The 20,336-nt window shown below is 44.6% G+C and overlaps 1 protein-coding gene across 1 annotated transcript; it reads right to left on the reverse strand.

Moving 5' to 3' along the window:
- Window positions 1-10,179: 10,179 nt before the first annotated feature.
- LOC109785836 (alpha-glucan phosphorylase, H isozyme) lies at window positions 10,180-16,548 on the reverse strand. Its single transcript, XM_020344425.4, has 15 exons — window positions 16,240-16,548; window positions 15,966-16,145; window positions 15,033-15,209; window positions 14,861-14,946; window positions 14,202-14,391; window positions 13,654-13,746; window positions 13,097-13,281; window positions 12,905-13,022; window positions 12,696-12,824; window positions 12,060-12,278; window positions 11,774-11,977; window positions 11,506-11,664; window positions 11,097-11,360; window positions 10,728-10,918; window positions 10,180-10,592 (listed from the first exon to the last, which is right to left on the reverse strand). Exons 1-15 carry the CDS (start codon window positions 16,414-16,416, stop codon window positions 10,466-10,468), a joined length of 2,499 nt encoding a protein of 832 aa, XP_020200014.1. The 5' UTR covers window positions 16,417-16,548; the 3' UTR covers window positions 10,180-10,465.
- Window positions 16,549-20,336: the final 3,788 nt, after the last annotated feature.

Genomic DNA, 20,336 nt, shown 5'->3' on the forward strand with positions numbered 1-20,336 from the left:
ATTATCTAACCTGGCGTTCCCCTCATAGAAGGACTAAGCAAGAGCATAGAATTATTTGCAAATGATGGGCCAACATTTCTTAAAGAAATGCCATTGAAACCATCAGGTCCTAGGGTTTTGTCAATAGGCATATTCTTGACAATCAAATCCATTTCATCATTTTCAAAAGGATTTATTGATTCATCCAGTCCATCCACATGGTTGAGGAGAGAATTTAAATCAAATCCCATATTAATCCCTTTAGCCAACCCCATCCTCCCTTAAAAGTAGACCAAATAACACCTCCACCTTGTTGGGGAACGTAGTAATTTCAAAAAAATTCCTACGCACACGCAAGATCATGGTGATGCATAGCAACGAGGGGGGAGAGTGTTGTCCACGTACCCTCGTAGACCGACAGCGAAAGCGTTATCACAACGCGGTTGATGTAGTCGAACGTCTTCACGATCCGACCGATCAAGTACCGAACGCACGGCACCTCCGAGTTCTACACACGTTCAGCTCGATGACGTCCCTCGAACTCCGATCCAGCCGAGTGTTGAGGGAGAGTTTCGTCAGCACGACGGCGTGGTGACGATGATGATGTTCCACCGACGCAGGGCTTCGCCTAAGCTCCGCAACGGTATTATCGAGGTGTAATTTGGTGGAGGGGGGCACCGCACACAGCTAAGAGATCTCAAGGATCAATTGTTGTGTCCATGGGGTGCCCCCTGCCCCCGTATATAAAGGAGCAAGGGAGGAGGAGGCCGGCCCTAGGAGGGGCGCATCAAGTGTGGAGTCCTACTAGGACTCCCTAGTCCTAGTAGGATTCCACCTCCCATATGGAATAGGAAAAGAGGAAGGGAAAAAGAGAAGGAAGGAAGGGGGCGCCCCCCTTCCCTAGTCCAATTCGGACCAGACCAAGGGGAGGGGTGCGGCCACCCTTGAGGCCCTTTTCCTTCTTTCCCGTATGGCCCAATAAGGCCCAATACGTATTCCCGTAACCCTTCGGTACTCCGGAAAATACCCGAACCACTCGGAACCTTTCCGAAGTCCGAATATAGTCGTCCAATATATCGATCTTTACGTCTCGACCATTTCGAGACTCCTCGTCATATCCCCGATCTCATCCGGGACTCCGAACTCCTTCGGTACATCAAAACTCAATAAAACTGTCATCGTAACGTTAAGCGTGCGGACCCTACGGGTTCGAGAACTATGTAGACATGACCGAGACACGTCTCCGATCAATAACCAATAGCAGGACCTGGATGCCCATATTGGCTCCCATATATTCTACGAAGATCTTTATCGGTCAGACCGCATAACAACATACGTTGTTCCCTTTGTCATCGGTATGTTACTTGCCCGAGATTCGATCGTCGGTATCTCGATACCTAGTTCAATCTCGTTACCGGCAAGTCTCTTAACTCGTTCCGTAATACCTCATCCCGCAACTAACTCATTAGTCACAATGCTTGCAAGGCTTATAGTGATGTGCATTACCGAGTGGGCCCAGAGATACCTCTCCGACAATTGAAGTGACAAATCCTAATCTCGAAATACGCCAACCCAACAAGTACCTTTGGAGACACCTGTAGAGCACCTTTATAATCACCCGTTTACGTTGTGACGTTTGGTAGCACACAAAGTGTTCCTCCGGTAAACGGGAGTTGCATAATCTCATAGTCATAGGAACATGTATAAGTCATGAAGAAAGCAATAGCAACATACTAAACGATCGAGTGCTAAGCTAACGGAATGGGTCAAGTCAATCACGTCATTCTCCTAATGAGGTGATCTCGTTAATCAAATGACAACTTATGTCTATGGCTAGGAAACATAACCATCTTTGATTAACGAGCTAGTCAAGTAGAGGCATACTAGTGACACTCTGTTTGTCTATATATTCACACATGTATTATGTTTCCGGTTAATACAATTCTAGCATGAATAATAAACATTTATCATGATACAAGGAAATAAATAATACTTTATTATTGCCTCTAGGGCATATTTCCTTCAGTCTCCCACTTGCACTAGAGTCAATAATCTAGTTTACACATTAATGATTTTTACACCCATGGAGCCTTGGTGCTGATCATGTTTTGCTCGTGGAAGAGGCTTAGTCAAAGGGTCTGCAACATTCAGATCCGTATGTATCTTGCAAATTTCTATGTCTCCCACCTGGACTAAATCCCGGATGGAATTGAAGCGTCTTTTGATGTGCTTGGTTTTCTTGTGAAATCTGGATTCCTTTGCCAAGGCAATTGCACCAGTATTGTCACAAAAGATTTTCATAGGACCCGATGCACTAGGTATGACACCTAGATCGGATATGAACTCCCTCATCCAGACTCCTTCATTTGCTGCTTCCGAAGCAGCTATGTACTCCGCTTCACATGTAGATCCCGCCACGACTCTTTGTTTAGAACTGCACCAACTGACAGCTCCACCGTTCAATGTAAATACGTATCCGGTTTGCGATTTAGAATCGTCCGGATCAGTGTCAAAGCTTGCATCAACGTAACCATTTACGATGAGCTCTTTGTCACCTCCATATACGAGAAACATATCCTTAGTCCTTTTCAGGTATTTCAGGATGTTCTTGACCGCTGTCCAGTGATCCACTCCTGGATTACTTTGGTACCTCCCTGCTAAACTTATAGCAAGGGACACATCAGGTCTAGTACACAGCATTGCATACATGATAGAGCCTATGGCTGAAGCATAGGGAACATCTTTCATTTTCTCTCTATCTTCTGCAGTGGTCGGGCATTGAGTCTTACTCAATCTCACACCTTGTAGTACAGGCAAGAACCCTTTCTTTGCTTGATCCATTTTGAACTTCTTCAAAACTTTGTCAAGGTATGTGCTTTGTGAAAGTCCAATTAAGCGTCTTGATCTATCTCTATAGATCTTAATGCCTAATATATATGCAGCTTCACCGAGGTCTTTCATTGAAAAACTCTTATTCAAGTATCCCTTTATGCTATCCAGAAATTCTATATCATTTGTAATATGTCATCCACATATAATATCAGAAATGCTATCGAGCTCCCACTCACTTTCTTGTAAATACAGGCTTCTCCAAAAGTCTGTATAAAACCAAATGCTTTGATCACACTATCAAAGCCTTTATTCCAACTCCGAGAGGCTTGCACCAGTCCATAAATGGATCGCTGGAGCTTGCACACTTTGTTAGCTCCTTTTGGATCGACAAAACCTTCCGGTTGCATCATATACAACTCTTCTTCCAGAAATCCATTCAGGAATGCAGTTTTGACATCCATTTGCCAAATTTCATAATCATAAAATGCGGCAACTGCTAACATGATTCGGACAGACTTAAGCATCGCTACGGGTGAGAAGGTCTCATCGTAGTCAATCCCTTGAACTTGTCGAAAACCTTTTGCAACAAGTCGAGCTTTATAGACAGTAACATTACCATCAGCGTCAGTCTTCTTCTTGAAGATCCATTTGTTTTCAATGGCTTGCCGACCATCGGGCAAGTCAACCAAAGTCCATACTTTGTTCTTATACATGGATCCCATCTCGGATTTCATGGCTTCAAGCCATTTTGCGGAATCTGGGCTCACCATCGCTTCTTCATAGTTCGTAGGTTCGCCATGGTCTAGTAACATGACCTCCAGAACAGGATTACCGTACCACTTTGGTGCGGTTCTTGATCTAGTTGACCTACGAAGTTCAGTAATAACTTGATCTGAAGTTTCATGATCATTATCATTAACTTCCTCACTATTTGGTGTAGGTGTCGCAGAAACTGATTTCTGTGATGATCTACTTTCCAATAATGGAGCAGGTACAGTTACCTCATCAAGTTCTACTTTCCTCCCACTCACATCTTTCGAGAGAAACTCCTTCTCTAGAAAGGATCCATTCCTAGCAACGAATATCTTGCCTTCGGATCTGTGATAGAAGGTATACCCAGCAGTCTCTTTTGGGTATCCTATGAAGACACATTTCTCCGATTTGGGTTCGAGCTTATCAGGTTGAAGTTTCTTCACATAAGCATCGCAACCCCAAACTTTAAGATACGACAACTTTGGTTTCTTGCCAAACCATAGTTCATAAGGCGTCGTCTCAACGGATTTTGATGGTGCCCTATTTAACGTGAATGCAGCCGTCTCTAAAGCATAACCCCAAAACGATAGCGGTAAATCAGTAAGAGACATCATAGATCGCACCATATCTAGTAAAGTGCGATTACGACGTTCGGACACACCATTACGCTGTGGTGTTCCGGGTGGCGTGAGTTGCGAAACTATTCCGCATTGTTTCAAATGTAGACCAAACTCGTAACTCAAATATTCTCCTCCACGATCTGATCGTAGAAACTTTATTTTCTTGTTACGATGATTTTCAACTTCACTCTGAAATTCTTTGAACTTTTCAAATGTTTCAAACTTATGTTTCATTAAGTAGATATACCCATATCTGCTTAAATCATCTGTGAAGGTGAGAAAATAACGATATCCGCCACGAGCCTCAATATTCATCGGACCACATACATCTGTATGTATAATTTCCAACAAATCTGTTGCTCTCTCCACAGTACCGGAGAACGGTGTTTTGGTCATCTTGCCCATAAGGCACGGTTCGCAAGTACCAAGTGATTCCAAAATTCCATCAGTATGGAGTTTCTTCATGCGCTTTACACCGATATGACCCAAACGGCAGTGCCACAAATAAGTTGCACTGTCATTATTAACTCTGCGTCTTTTGGCTTCAACATTATGAATATGTGTATCACTACTATCGAGATTCATTAAAAATAGACCACTCTTCAAGGGTGCATGACCATAAAAGATATTATTCATATAAATAGAACAACCATTATTCTCTGATTTAAATGAATAACCGTCTCGCATTAAACAAGATCCAGATATAATGTTCATGCTCAACGTTGTCACCAAATAACAATTATTTAGGTCTAATATTAATCCCGAAGGTAGATGTAGAGGTAGCGTGCCGACGGCGATCACATCGACTTTGGAACCATTTCCCACGCGCATCGTCACCTCGTCCTTAGCCAATCTCCGCTCAATCCGTAGCCCCTGTTTCGAGTTGCAAATATTAGCAACAGCACCAGTATCAAATACCCAGGTGCTACTACGAGCATTGGTAAGGTACACATCAATAACATGTATATCACATATACCTTTGTTAACCTTGCCATCCTTCTTTTCCGCCAAAAACTTGGGGCAGTTCCGCTTCCAGTGGCCAGTCTGCTTACAGTAGAAACACTCAGTTTCAGGCTTAGGTCCAGACTTGGATTTCTTCTCCTGAACAGCAACTTGCTTGCTGTTCTTCTTGAAGTTTCCTTTCTTCTTCCCTTTGCCCTTTTTCTTGAAACTAGTGGTTTTACTGACCATCAACACTTGATGCTCCTTTTTGATTTCTACCTCCGCAGCCTTTAGCATTGCGAAGAGCTCGGGAATTGTCTTACTCATCCCTTGCATATTATAGTTCATCACGAAGCTCTTGTACCTTGGTGGCAGTGATTGAAGAATTCTGTCAATGACGCTATCATCCAGAAGATTAACTCCCAGTTGAATCAAGTGATTGTTATACCCAGACATTTTGAGTATATGCTCACTGACAGAACTATTCTCTTCCATCTTGCAGCTATTGAACTTATTGGAGACTTCATATCTCTCAATCCGGACATTTGCTTGAAATATTAACTTCAACTCCTGGAACATCTCATATGCTCCATGACGTTCAGAACGTCGTTGAAGACCCGGTTCTAAGCCGTAAGGCATCGCACACTGAACTATCGAGTAGTCATCAACACGTCACTGCCAGGCATTCACAATGTCTGCAGTTGCTGGTGCAGGTGGTACACCTAGCGGTGCTTCCAGGACGTAATTTTTCTGTGCAGCAATGAGGATAATCCTCAAGTTACGGACCCAGTCCGTGTAATTGCTACCATCATCTTTCAACTTTGCTTTCTCAAGGAACGCATTAAAATTCAACGGAACAACGGCACGGGCCATTTATCTACAATTAACATAGACAAGCAAGATACTATCAGGTACTAAGTTCATGATAAATTTAAGTTCAATTAATCATATTACTTAAGAACTCCCACTTAGATAGACATCTCTCTAATCATCTAAGTGATTACGTGATCCAAAGCAACTAAACCATGTCCGATTAACACGTGAGATGGAGTAGTTTCAATGGTGAACATCACTATGTTGATCATATCTACTATATGATTCACGCTCGACCTTTCGGTCTCTGTGTTCCGAGGCCATATCTGTATATGCTAGGCTCGTCAAGTTTAACCTGAGTATTCCGCGTGTGCAACTGTTTTGCACCCGTTGTATTTGAACGTAGAGCCTATCACACCCGATTAACACGTGGTGTCTCAGCACGAAGAACTTTTGCAACGGTGCATACTCAGGGAGAACACTTTTATCTTGAAATTTTTGTGAGAGATCATCTTATAATGCTACCATCAATCAAAGCAAGATAAGATGCATAAAGGATTAACATCACATGCAATCAATATAAGTGATATGATATGGCCATCATCATCTTGTGCTTGTGATCTCCATCTCTGAAGCACCGTGCTTGTGATCTCCATCTCCGAAGCACCGTCATGATCACCATCGTCACCGGCGCGACACCTTGATCTCCATCGTAGCATCGTTGTCGTCTCGCCAACTTTTTGCTTTTACGACTATCGCTACCGCTTAGTGATAAAGTAAAACTATTACATGACGATTGCATCTCATACAATAAAGCGACAACCATATGGCTCCTGCCAGTTGCCGATAACTCGATTACAAAACATGATCATCTCATACAACAAATTATATCACATCATGTCTTGACCATATCACATCACAACATGCCCTGCAAAAACAAGTTAGACGTCCTCTACTTTGTTGTTGCAAGTTTTACGTGGCTGCTACGGGCTTAGCAAGAACCGTTCTTACCTACGCATCAAAACCACAACGATAGTTTGTCAAGTTGGTGCTGTTTTAACCTTCGCAAGGACCGGGCGTAGCCACACTCGGTTCAACTAAAGTGAGAGAAACAGACACCCGCCAGTCACCTTTAAGCAACGAGTGCTCCGAACGGTGAAACCAGTCTCGCGTAAGCGTACGCGTAATGTCGGTCCGGGCCGCTTCATCTCACAATACCGTTGAACCAAAGTATGACATGCTGGTAAGCAGTATGACTTATATCGCCCACAAATCACTTGTGTTCTACTCGTGCATAGCATCAACGCATAAAACCAGGCTCGGATGCCACTGTTGGGGAACGTAGTAATTTCAAAAAAATTCCTACGCACACGCAAGATCATGGTGATGCATAGCAACGAGGGGGGAGAGTGTTGTCCACGTACCCTCGTAGACCGACAGCGGAAGCGTTATCACAACGCGGTTGATGTAGTCGAACGTCTTCACGATCCGACCGATCAAGTACCGAACGCACGGCACCTCCGAGTTCTACACACGTTCAGCTCGATGACGTCCCTCGAACTCCGATCCAGCCGAGTGTTGAGAGAGAGTTTCGTCAGCACGACGGCGTGGTGACGATGATGATGTTCCACCGACGCAGGGCTTCGCCTAAGCTCCGCAACGGTATTATCGAGGTGTAATTTGGTAGAGGGGGGCACCGCACACGGCTAAGAGATCTCAAGGATCAATTGTTGTGTCCATGGGGTGCCCCCTGCCCCCGTATATAAAGGAGCAAGGGAGGAGGAGGCCGGCCCTAGGAGGGGGCGCACCAAGTGTGGAGTCCTACTAGGACTCCCTAGTCCTAGTAGGATTCCACCTCCCATATGGAATAGGAAAAGAGGAAGGGAAAAAGAGAAGGAAGGAAGGGGGCGCCCCCCTTCCCTAGTCCAATTCGGACCAGACCAAGGGGAGGGGTGCGGCCACCCTTGAGGCCCTTTTCCTTCTTTCCCGTATGGCCCAATAAGGCCCAATACGTATTCCCGTAACCCTTCGGTACTCCGGAAAATACCCGAACCACTCGGAACCTTTCCGAAGTCCGAATATAGTCGTCCAATATATCGATCTTTACGTCTCGACCATTTCGAGACTCCTCGTCATATCCCCGATCTCATCCGGGACTCCGAACTCCTTCGGTACATCAAAACTCAATAAAACTGTCATCGTAACGTTAAGCGTGCGGACCCTACGGGTTCGAGAACTATGTAGACATGACCGAGACACGTCTCCGATCAATAACCAATAGCAGGACCTGGATGCCCATATTGGCTCCCACATATTCTACGAAGATCTTTATCGGTCAGACCGCATAACAACATACGTTGTTCCCTTTGTCATCGGTATGTTACTTGCCCGAGATTCGATCGTCGGTATCTCGATACCTAGTTCAATCTCGTTACCGGCAAGTCTCTTAACTCGTTCCGTAATACCTCATCCCGCAACTAACTCATTAGTCACAATGCTTGCAAGGCTTATAGTGATGTGCATTACCGAGTGGGCCCAGAGATACCTCTCCGACAATTGGAGTGACAAATCCTAATCTCGAAATACGCCAACCCAACAAGTACCTTTGGAGACACCTGTAGAGCACCTTTATAATCACCCGTTTACGTTGTGACGTTTGGTAGCACACAAAGTGTTCCTCCGGTAAACGGGAGTTGCATAATCTCATAGTCATAGGAACATGTATAAGTCATGAAGAAAGCAATAGCAACATACTAAACGATCGAGTGCTAAGCTAACGGAATGGGTCAAGTCAATCACGTCATTCTCCTAATGAGGTGATCTCGTTAATCAAATGACAACTTATGTCTATGGCTAGGAAACATAACCATCTTTGATTAACGAGCTAGTCAAGTAGAGGCATACTAGTGACACTCTGTTTGTCTATATATTCACACATGTATTATGTTTCCGGTTAATACAATTCTAGCATGAATAATAAACATTTGTCATGATACAAGGAAATAAATAATACTTTATTATTGCCTCTAGGGCATATTTCCTTCACACCTGGCTATGATCAGAAATCACAGTCCCATCGGTAAGCTGCAGAAGACTGGCAATAGAATTCCTGTTGAACTTCTCGGTTGCTATAGCATGAAAGAATTTTGCATTCTCCTCCCCCACCTTGATGTACCTAATGGTACATCTCTTTTTTTCAAGAAAACACAGACTTTGCGTTTCTTTTCATTGAAGGGGGGGGCAAGTTACATGCCTCCTAGGAGGGGGGTTTACAGTTTATATTACAATGATCTTGGTGGACATCCCAGGTGCTTGGGATCACCAATCGAAGGCTTGAAGCCCCAGCCTCAACTCATAGAGCGGCCTCTGCTTTGATTCTCTTTGTTAGCTCGTGGACGGATGGTTGATCCCCATCGAAGACACAAGCATTTCGTTGTTTCCAAATCATCCATCCCATCAGTAGCATCGCGGTTGCCAGTCCCTTGCGAAGCGGTTTGGGGGTCGTCGCCTTGACAGCAAGCCACATCCGGAGATGGAGGCATCCCGGTTAGGTGGTCTGCACGTCATCCTTAACCAGACAAGGGTATCGTGACATACCTGCCTCGAGAAGGGGCATGAAACTAGTAGGTGGTGCATCGTCTCTGGTTCCTGGTCGCAAAGGACGCAGCTGGGGTGGTGCTACAGGCCACAGCATTGCAGTCTCTCAACAGTCCAACACCTATCCAGGTTGGCGAGCCAATGGAAAAACTTGACTTTTGGTGGCGCCCAGGTCTTCCAGATCAATGTCGAGGCGTTGCAGCTGGTATGGAAAAACTTCATTTTTGGTGGCGCCCAGGTCTTCCAGATCAATGTCGAGGCGTTGCAGCTGGTACATCTCTTTTTTGTGCAACAAATGTTCCACATGCAACTTAATAATCTTCCTAAAATTGAACTCCTGCCTATACAAAGGCCTCAATTCCTCCAAATTATTTAGAATAACAATGACCTTGTTGCACTTATTAGGAGCTTCATTCTAGCAATGCTCAATTGCCATTCCTTCAAATCCTGCCTAAGAGCTTTCAGCTTATGAGATATGAGTCTTTCTGGATGGCCTCTCCCTAAGACTACTTGATACAATCAAAAAAACCTTCAATTTCCACCCGATAATTCTCAAACCTGAATAAGTTAGATATATGGATGGAGATTGCAATCCTAACTACATAGGCAACATGATCACAAAACAACATTTTGATACCAAAGGTAATCAAAACTTGAACTATTTTATTGAGAACCTGGATGATTCCGCCATTCCGGTTCAGGATCAAAATAGTATGGTTACAGACCAAAAAAGAAAAAGAACAAAAGAAAAGTCGCATCCTCTATGCACTTCAAAAGTGCAGCAGAATACACAACACAACAACAGGCTTCGTACGTTGCTTCATTCTTCTCAGCTACAACGGAAGCAGGGGTTATTCACCATGGACCAGTACAAGGTCCTTATTAGTGCCACGCATCATCATCCAACACCTCTTGATCACGTCTCCTCTTCATGGAACAGGGCAAGCCGAAATGCCCCAGATCTCCTTCGCATATTGGTCGATGGTGCGGTCGCTGCTGAACTTGCCACTTCCAGCCGTGTTCAAGATGGACATCTTGATCCATTTCTTCTTGTCCCTGTCATGGAAACATGAGTTAAGGATTCAGCATTACGATATTCAGCAAATCCCTGTCATGGGAACTGCAATGGTATTTAGTTCTAGAATTCAAAGTATCAGCCCAATAGAAGGAATATTGTGTTTGTATCCTTACTTGTAGGCTTCATCAACCCGGGCCTGTGCATCAATGTAGCTTGGGAAGTCATAGCCAACAAGGAAGTAGTCACCACGCCCAAATCCAGTGTTCCCTTCAAGGGAATCCAAGAGAGGAGTGTAGTCGTAGGTGCCGAAAGCACCACTCCTGATAAACTGCTTGGCTTCTTCAAAGCGTGGGTCTGGCTTGAACTGTTCATAGTGAGACAAAGAATAAGTTAATAGCCCATCTGATAGTGACTTGGTGAGAATATATACTGAAATCAGTAGACTATGAGCACCACAAATAGATTAGCTATTTGCAAGTCCGGCTAGCCTAATATAGTAATATTGCATTTAACTAACGGCAATCCACTGGAAGATATATTACCAAGCCATTTTCCCTTTCCTTCCTCAGACCAGCAATCTGATCTGCTTTGGCACCGAAAAGGAAGAAGTTGTCTTGCCCTACTTCTTCTCTGATTTCAACATTGGCTCCATCGAGAGTTCCAATGATAACACAGCCATTCAGAGAGAACTTCATGTTACTTGTTCCACTTGCTTCCATGCCTGCAGTACTGATGTGCTGTGACAGTTCACTGCCAGGAATGAGCACTTCAGCCACTGATACGTTGTAGTTTGGAATGAACACCACCTGGAGAAACAAGAACCTCATATTAAATCATAAAACACAATTTAATTTTAATTTATTTCAGTAATGTTCATCCCACCAAAATTATATGTATATTTCGATTGGATGGCAATTGCCAAAGAAGATGTGGATGCTGTACAATTGATACCTTCAGATATTGGTTGACGTCAGCATCATTGTTCACCACAGCACCAACATCATTTACCAATTTCACTATTCTTTTAGCATTGGTGTATGTTGCAAATGCTTTCCCTCCTACCATGACAGTGCGTGGTGTAACCTTCTTCCTCTCTTCTGCGCTCATTTCCTAAAATGATACATAAGCCTATTTCAGGACCGTAATACTGAATATTTTCCATCTAATTGAGACATAGTAAAGCTGTAAGAATAGGGTAACTCCAAGAAATAAGCCAAACCTTTAACTTCTTGTATCTGTACACAGCTCCCAAAATGTTCAACAGCTGTCTCTTGTATTCGTGGATGCGTTTAATTTGTATATCGAAAAGGCTATTTGGATCAATTGTAACACCAGTCACATCCAACACATGCTTGGCTAAGCGCTTTTTGCTGGCCAGCTTGGCTGCTGCCCACTCAGCATGTAGTTTTTCATCATCTGCGAACTGTTAAAATTTTCAGTTATACTGTGATAGTGTGGTGGGCAATAACAAAAGCAGATGCAAGACTGGAAGCATGCACACATACTTTGCGAAGCCCGGTGAGAAGATCAAGGTTGCTTGTCCACTGATCTGTTTTTAACCATTTCGTGACTATTTCACTCAGCTCAGGGTTGCAAAAACGGAGCCATCTACGTGGTGTAATTCCATTAGTTTTGTTCTGGAATTTGTTAGGCCAAATAGAGACATAATCTGCAAACAGCTCTTGTTTCAAGATGTTGCTGTGCAACTCGGCCACTCCATTCACCTGTCAGAAGAATTTAGTACACTTCATTATGGTCTACCTCATATGATACAGGAAGGCAAATTGATGCTGGAATAGCACAAAAAGTACAGAACAGAGAGCTCCAGAACTAATTGAAGCCCCCATAAATTACATTTTAATAAAAAATCTTAGCAAGTTAGCATAAAGAAGCAAGTACAATAATGGGATTACAAGCAACATTTTCTCAGAGAATGATTAAGATACAGTAAATTGCAAAATATATAAATAAACTAATCATGGTCCAAATGCAGGATATTCACTATGTCTTTATGATCTTAAAAAGAATGACAATGTAAAATGGTCCAGTAGGAGTATAGAGACAAAACTACCGTGTAACGGGCTGTAGAACATGAAAAATGAAATAACAGGATGTAGAACATGGCAATGAAATAAGAATACCGTATGCCCAGCCACAACACACAAATTCGCCATCCGCACTACTGGCTTCTCAGGATTGTTATCTAAAACCCTCATCGATTCGATCTTTCCCTCCATATCCTTCCGGGTGGAGATTACCATTTCTCTAAACTGCAAGCAAATGGCACAACTTTGTCATTTTGTGCCATAACTGTTGTGTACCAAAAGAGTAAATGCGGCTTGACAGTTACCCGCTTGTCAATTTCCTCGATGATTTCCATGTGACGCGGAAGCAATTTCCTCATTACAGCCTGTGACCATTTCTCGAGAGCTTCAGGAAGAACTGTGTGATTGGTGTAAGCAACCGTCCTGGACCATGAGACAGATTTGTAAATAAGTATGTAAAGGTAATAATGCAAATTTAATATTAGTGAAAATCTAACTTATTTGTGACAGCCCAGGCTTCATCCCAACCAAGTCCCTCCACGTCCATAAGCAACCTCATTAGCTCAGGGATGGCAAGAGTTGGGTGAGTGTCATTCATTTGAACAGCAACTTTGGAAGGGAACTCACTCCACTTCCCTGAAACTCTGTCAGCTTTTCTTTCTTTAAATCTGAAAATAATATCCTGGAAAAAATCATAGTCAGTTATGCTTGTCAATATTTATCGTGGAGGACCAAAAGAAAAGATATTGAGAAAAGACGAAATAAAACCACGTTGTAACTGCGTAAAAATGGGAAGGATAATATAAATGTAACGGGACTCAAAAGTCTGGTCATGATAATGATAATAGTGATACAAGTTTTCTAAATGAACCTTGATCATGCATTTTTCTCGTGCAAGATGGTGGAAATTTGATGCAGCGTGCAACAATACAAGAAGACAATGCAAGTATCTCTAACATCATTTCTCAACCAAACAGAAAAGCACAAGCTGGCCATAGGTGCACCTTCCTTTTACAGTAACCATCATTCCAAATGAAACTAACTGCATAATTACCTGAAGTGATGCGCTGCAAAGGAAATACTGCTGCTTTAATCTCAGAAGCTTCCCTTCTTCTGTAGCATCACCAGGATAGAGAACAGCACATATCTACAGGATATACAATATAATTTAAATCAAGTTAGCTAATTCATGAAAGATGAAACTGGAGCGAAAAGATACAACAGTTATTTCTGGTTTAGATATAGGCATTGATAGCAGATGACAGATAGGAAACACACATAATCTTCAACTTATTAACTAGGATGGATTAACACCTCACTTATAGTCACATCTAAAAAGCATGTTAAAACCACAATAGATAACCTTTTAGCATTATTTGTGATCAAGTTGTTTGATGAGATGGTTAGTGCGTGAAATCCATAGGAAAACATGGCTATCACACAGGGCAGGTTATATTGGACGTGCTTGCTTTAAACAAAAAATAAAATTACTGGTTTAGTATATGATGCCATCGATCAGGAGCAGTATTCACAAAGTTAAAGGCGCTCTTGATTTATCATATACGAGCAATTGAGTGACTCAGTTTAGGACTTGCATATCACCTGCTGTGCCCTCGAGTGCAGTTGAGCAGCTGACTCATACTGGCCATCATTGAACTGAAATAAGTTGAAATCCTCAGCAGTAGCTGTTGCATCCCAAAGGCGAAGACTGATTGCATTTTTTGTCTTGTACCCAGGAATTGGCACATCATAGGCTAAAGCGTTCAGAACTTCTCCACCGGCCCATTTCCGCCTATCACATGATAAAGCAAACAAATGTATCAATTAGAGGGACACAAAAAGGCCTTGGCATAAAAACCAATAAAATTAATAAATAGCGAGTCTGTGATAATGGATCCAGTCTAATGTACAAGAGCTCTGATTAAAGCATCACCAAATCTAGTTTTTTTTATCCAGTCTGATGTACAACAAGTCTGCTTAAAGCATCGCCAAATGTAGTTTCATGCAATCATGCATGAATATTCATTCATACACGCTCAAATTTTCTGGACCAAAAATAAAACATATTCAAAACATCTGATCAAACAAGCATGGAGTACAGAAGATCCTAGATCTGTAAATTAAAACATGGAAAAGAAATGCAGCTAAAGAAGCATCATACTATTGTTTTGAATTTAGAAGGCGTCATAAAAAACTCCATCTCAAGCTATTAATCAATATTTTATCACAATAGCACTTGTCCAGGTGTCCATCTGGCTTACTTTCCATCTGGCGAAATCTCGACATGGCCGAAAAATCTGATTGGGTATACAACATCATGCCTGACAATCTCCCATGGGCTAAACTTCTGAAAAATATTAAACAGCAAAGCTATTATCGAGATCTAGATAAAAAAGGTTTGTGAAGAATGTTATTAGCATATAGAAATGGTACATCAAGCCAGTCTTCAGCGATTTCTTCTTGGCCCTCCTTGGCAATGCGCTGCTTGAACAGGCCATATCGGTAACGAAGGCCATAGCCCCAAGAAGGCAAGTTCAGCGTTGCCATTGAATCCAAAAAGCAAGATGCAAGCCTGCCCAAGCCACCATTTCCCAGAGCAGCATCCCTCTCCTGAATTCAAGACAAATTCACACCATCAATTACTGCTGAAAAGAGGCTCCAGATGTTTCAATCAAAAGCTTTATTTGCTATCCCGGTGCCATGAACCCATAATTAGCTTTTGGTAACAGATCTAGATTCATATTAAGTGATGGTGCTTAACACAGGAGAAAACTGTCAATCTTGCAGACCCTAAGATCTGCTCGTGCTGCTATTGTAAACAACTGATTTTCAATTGTTCTTACCAGTGATCTACGACCCCGGGGTAGTAGGGTATAAAAGTGCTTCTAGAATGATCACCAAACAGGCTGAGCTCCAATAAAGGCAGATACCGGAACAGATACATGAAACCAGATAAACTTACGGTTTCAGATCTAAAATAGTGCAGTGGTTCTCTTGTACTCCCTCCGTCCTATAATGCAAGACGTTATTGCGTCTTGCATTATAGACGGAGGGAGTAGTATAGTGCACTTTCTAAGCCTTGCACAATCTTTTCTTGAGACATGCAGTGATCTACGCCTTGTGTAGTGCACTCTTTTTTTTTTGTTTGGTTAAATAATGGATCAAGAAATCTAAGCCAGCCAACCAGATACCTGAACCGCTTGTACAAAAGCCACACAAAACGTAGTACTGCTACTTGAATAAGAAAATGTCACGGTCAAACAAAGCACTAATTAAATAATGTCACTCCCAAGAGTACGAAAATAGATGGCCTTAATTAAGCGAAGCACACTGTAATTTAGGACGATGGGCACTTGGATCGCTCACCTGTCCAGCGATGGCCTCGAGCTCGTAGCCGAACTTCTTCAGGGCGTCAGCGTAGGCGCCGGTGATGGCGAGGTTGCCGACGGCGTTGGTGAGCGCGCGGCCCTGCAGGTACTCCATGGACAGGTAGTAGGTCTGCTTGGGGTCCGTCTTGTGGAAATGCAGGTAGGTGTCGTTCCATCTCTGCAGAAACAAAAGCACAGATCAACATTCAGCGCCGCGGCGGCGACGGAGGACGCGAGCGGGCGGCGCGAGAGAGCGAGAACGCAAACGGCACCTGGAGGAGGTGGTCGCGGACGCTCTCGGCGGTGGCGTAGAAGGCCTGCTCGGGGCCGAAGGCGAGCGGCGAGAAGTGGGGGCTGTACTGCGCGTGGTAGGAGATGTTGCCGGCGATGGCGGAGGGATCCTCCGACGCCGGGCTGGCCGCCGGCTTCACCTTGTCCGCCGCACTCATCGCGGGGTGGGGAATTGCGTCGAGCACGAGCACTCGGTGTGTGTGGGGGAGGTGGTGATAAGGCCTCGGGACGGCACCGAATGGGAACGGTGAACTCTGGAGGCCAGGGGCTCCTTTTGTAATGGACGGGAGGGGTCACGGAGAGGGGAGAGTGACGGGATCCGAGAAATTGGGCGAGACGAACAATTCTTGGGAAGCTCTAGAGATATTTTTTATTTTATTTTCAAGTGGTAGAGGACCAAAAGGCAGGAGAAAATGAAGGGCGCGTCGGTTGTTTTCGGGGCTCCCCTTCGATAGTTCTTTCTTTGGCTCCTTGTTTTCTGAGGTTAATTTTTCTCACCATTTTCCATGAAAGGGTCAATAGATTTGTGTGTGTGAGAAGATACGGAGTAGAGCGTAGAATTATACGCGAATGTAAAGTTTCTTTGTGGTGGTTCATGATCTCATTAATTAAGAAAGAAACATTCCACACAAAAATGGGGGAAATCAAATAAAATTGAGAAACATGATCAACTATTTAGAGTATCAAATAAAAAATGGGGAAAATCAAATAAAATTGATCAACTATTTAAAATGAATGAAAACCGAGATACATGCCCAACAACCATCATGGAGCATGGCATCCTAGAGGGCATCAACGGCCCATCTAGCTATCCACACAAACTCGACACGGCACTAAGGAGAAAACATTCATCGAGGCAACACACACTATCGTTCCCATCCTCCCTTCCTTCGATCTAGCGACTCCAACTTCATTATAAACTTTCTCTAAAGGGAGCGGTCACCGCAATAGTCGCACATGGACGTCTAACAACTCGACTTGAAATCAAAATCCGGATGTGTGAACTCAATAACAAATGTCTTTTTGCTCGAATGGTACATTCTCAATGTTGCAAAGAGGTTCACATGTGTTTTCGAATGGACGAAGAACACATACATTTTTCTCCATGCTTCTCAAGGACGATAAACTAGTTCTATGTTTGCTTGTTTGATCGTATGCAAGAATTACAATTTTCTTTGCTAACTTTACAACATTTTGTCAGAAAATTTGTATCTGATTATATCTATTGAACATAATCATTTACTAGTAATATTTTGAGAATTCGTTCATGCATGGCATTACAATTCTATTTTTTATTATTATCCTGCCAAGCAAAGGGGTCAAGAGGAATGAGGTCCTCGGTGCAGGATGGCGCTGGTACACCGGAGGGAGGGGGAGCCGGAGCGGGAGGAAGCAGGGCCGGGACGGTACACGTGTCACGTGGAAACCACGCTTTTGCCTGCGCCCCTGCTGGTAAATCGGGTAAGATGGATCGGGCCACCATTTCATTTCCAGATTGGGCAGGATTGCAACTTGTCAGCTTTCCTATTTAAGTATAATATCTTGTGCTATCAGCCACCGTGACGCACTCAGACGCTTGTCTCCTGTAGCATGCTGGTACCAGATCTGAACATCCGTGTGCCCGCCTCCGTTCATTGAACTGCATTTGGCCATCTCCAACGATGACCCCAGCCCGGCTTCCGCATCCTTTCACCACCAACTCCAATCGGCCGACTCAAATAAACCGTGATTTTATCCCTTTTTTGACCGTTTGGATCGGTCTGGCAGACACTTATATCTACTTTCACGTTTCGGCCGGCGCTTGCGTCCAACGCTGGCCCGACCCAATTTTTAGATCGCGCGGAAATAATACCGTAAATATTTTGTAAATAAAAAACGTTAATTAAACATTAATGCCCGTCACAAAGGCCGACGAGGGTCCACAAGTCCACTTTTATATTAAGTAAAAACATTAATAAAACTAAAAACTAGGAGGAGGCGCGATGCCCTAGGCGTCCTTCTCGTCGTCGTCGGGGCCGGTGAGGTCGATGAGTGTTGGCGACGGGCCAGCCCATGGGAACGTCATCGCCCAGGCTGTCGCGACGTCCTCCGCAGCTGGCTGTACTGCCGTCAGCTGGGCTGGCCCACTGCACGCTCGGATTAAAAAAGGCCGGCCACCGTCTTTAATGTGTGGGCCCGTGGTCGGCATTAATAAAGACGCCGGAGGTAGTTGGGCAGCCGCCATGTGGGGATGCAGCGGACAACGAGAGGACGCACGGCGCGTCCGCTTCGCATCCGTGCCGACGCATTTCAGCCGCAAATTTGGGCCGGAAATGGGTCCGCGCGGACGAGAAGCGGACGCGTTTTGGGAATGGGTCGGTGCGTTGCGCCATCACTTTTGTCCGTGACGACCCAAACGGACGGTAGCGGACGAAATGGGTCACCGCGTTGGAGTTGCTCTGATGTACCGGTCATTCAAAGTTATCCTTAAATGTCCATGAGTAAGGCAAATTTAAATTTCAAATCCGTCCAATCGTATAGTTTGTGTTTATGGAACCAAGTGCGAATGTTGGTGCAACATGTTGTGCCCTTTTGCTTCGAACCATGGATCAGATCGAGACCAGAGGCAACCATGCATTGCACAATAGTTCGTCCTCCCACATGTTGAAGTTTTCTTTCCTCAGATCCGGCTAGTAGATTAGTAGGGTTTTAGTCCTCGTAGGGGCGGCGTTTGGATGGATGGCGGCAGTGGCGAAGCCACACTTGAGCTGGTAGTCAATTGACTACACAACTTTTTGCAAAAGCAAAATACATCAAGTAGAAATCATGCCAAAAAATCTTGTGAATGCATACATCTGATTACACAATATTCAGTTGACCACACATAATTGGATTCCTTGCATCGCCACTGGATGGCGCCGCTTCTTCTTCGAGTCAGTCTTTCAAGCTCCGATCCTCCTCAAGTTTGTCCGTTGGGACGGATTAGACGGTGCTCTAGCGTAGATTCCTGCCAGCGCTTGGGGGCAGCGAGGTTAGAGTTTCTCATCGTGCGTACATAACGGCAATATTTGGTGTCGGGTTCTTCAAATCGATTCAAGGATCAACGACGACTACGACTCCATGGTGCTGGACCTTAGGGGCACGTGCACGAAGACTTCCCGGCTGTAATTGACAAGGCCAGGCCGGTTCCGGTATGGGAGTGGCGACAGCGGCGCGTCGGCGGCTGGTTCTGGTGGCGGCAATGGTCGTTTGGTGGTTCATGGACCTCGATGTAATTTTTATTATGTTTGAGGTGTTTTGTAATTCGGTGAATCTTTATAATAGATCTGATAACTTTTGCAGAAAAAGAAGTTTTCTTCTCTACTCATCTTCTTTGGATCGACATCAAATTCATCTCATCATCGCTATCCTCCTCTTGCTTCGGATCTCCGGCGGTCCAATAATGCTATTATGTGTCCGTGCCCGGCTGGAGTGTACGTGTCGGATTGGGTGTAGCCCGGTTGCGTGCCCGGTTGGGAGTGCATGTCTGACTTGGTGGGCTCCGAGTCATCCACATGCGCGTCCTCATAGCAACCTCCGCCTCTCTCGTGGATGATCTCAAACATCTCCTTGTTTGTGGCGTTGTACGCTGGCTCGCTCGCTTTAGGCATACTAACGAACAGCGTGCGGGAACCCTACTGATCCACCCCGGTGTCCGCGTCTGGAAAAGTTGCGGCGATAAACACTCCGAGAGAAGCAGCAGCGTGGAGTTGACGTCGACGATGCAAGGCACTTGCCAGGCGGCGGATGTCGCAGACTGCCTACCGGGCTGCTTGGCCGTGTAGTAGTATAGAGCCTTGTAATGCTCCGACCATGCTGGCGCCTGCATGGTCGGCGACGACATCGGGGCCCCGCGGCCCAAGCTTCGACCTTCACCACGTCCGTCACCTGCACGTCCACCGCCACGACCACCACCCCGGCCTCTGCCGGCCTTCTACTTCTTGAGCGTCGCCGCCTTTGTGGCCTTCGCTTTTGGGGAGGCGATTTTTGCCCTATCGCCGAGCTGATCTTCCGGACGAGCGTGATCAACGGATCCTCCACCACCGTCGTCTCTGGCAGG

This window comes from Aegilops tauschii, chromosome 3, assembly GCF_002575655.3.
Source record: "Aegilops tauschii subsp. strangulata cultivar AL8/78 chromosome 3, Aet v6.0, whole genome shotgun sequence".
Lineage (NCBI taxonomy): Eukaryota > Viridiplantae > Streptophyta > Magnoliopsida > Poales > Poaceae > Aegilops > Aegilops tauschii.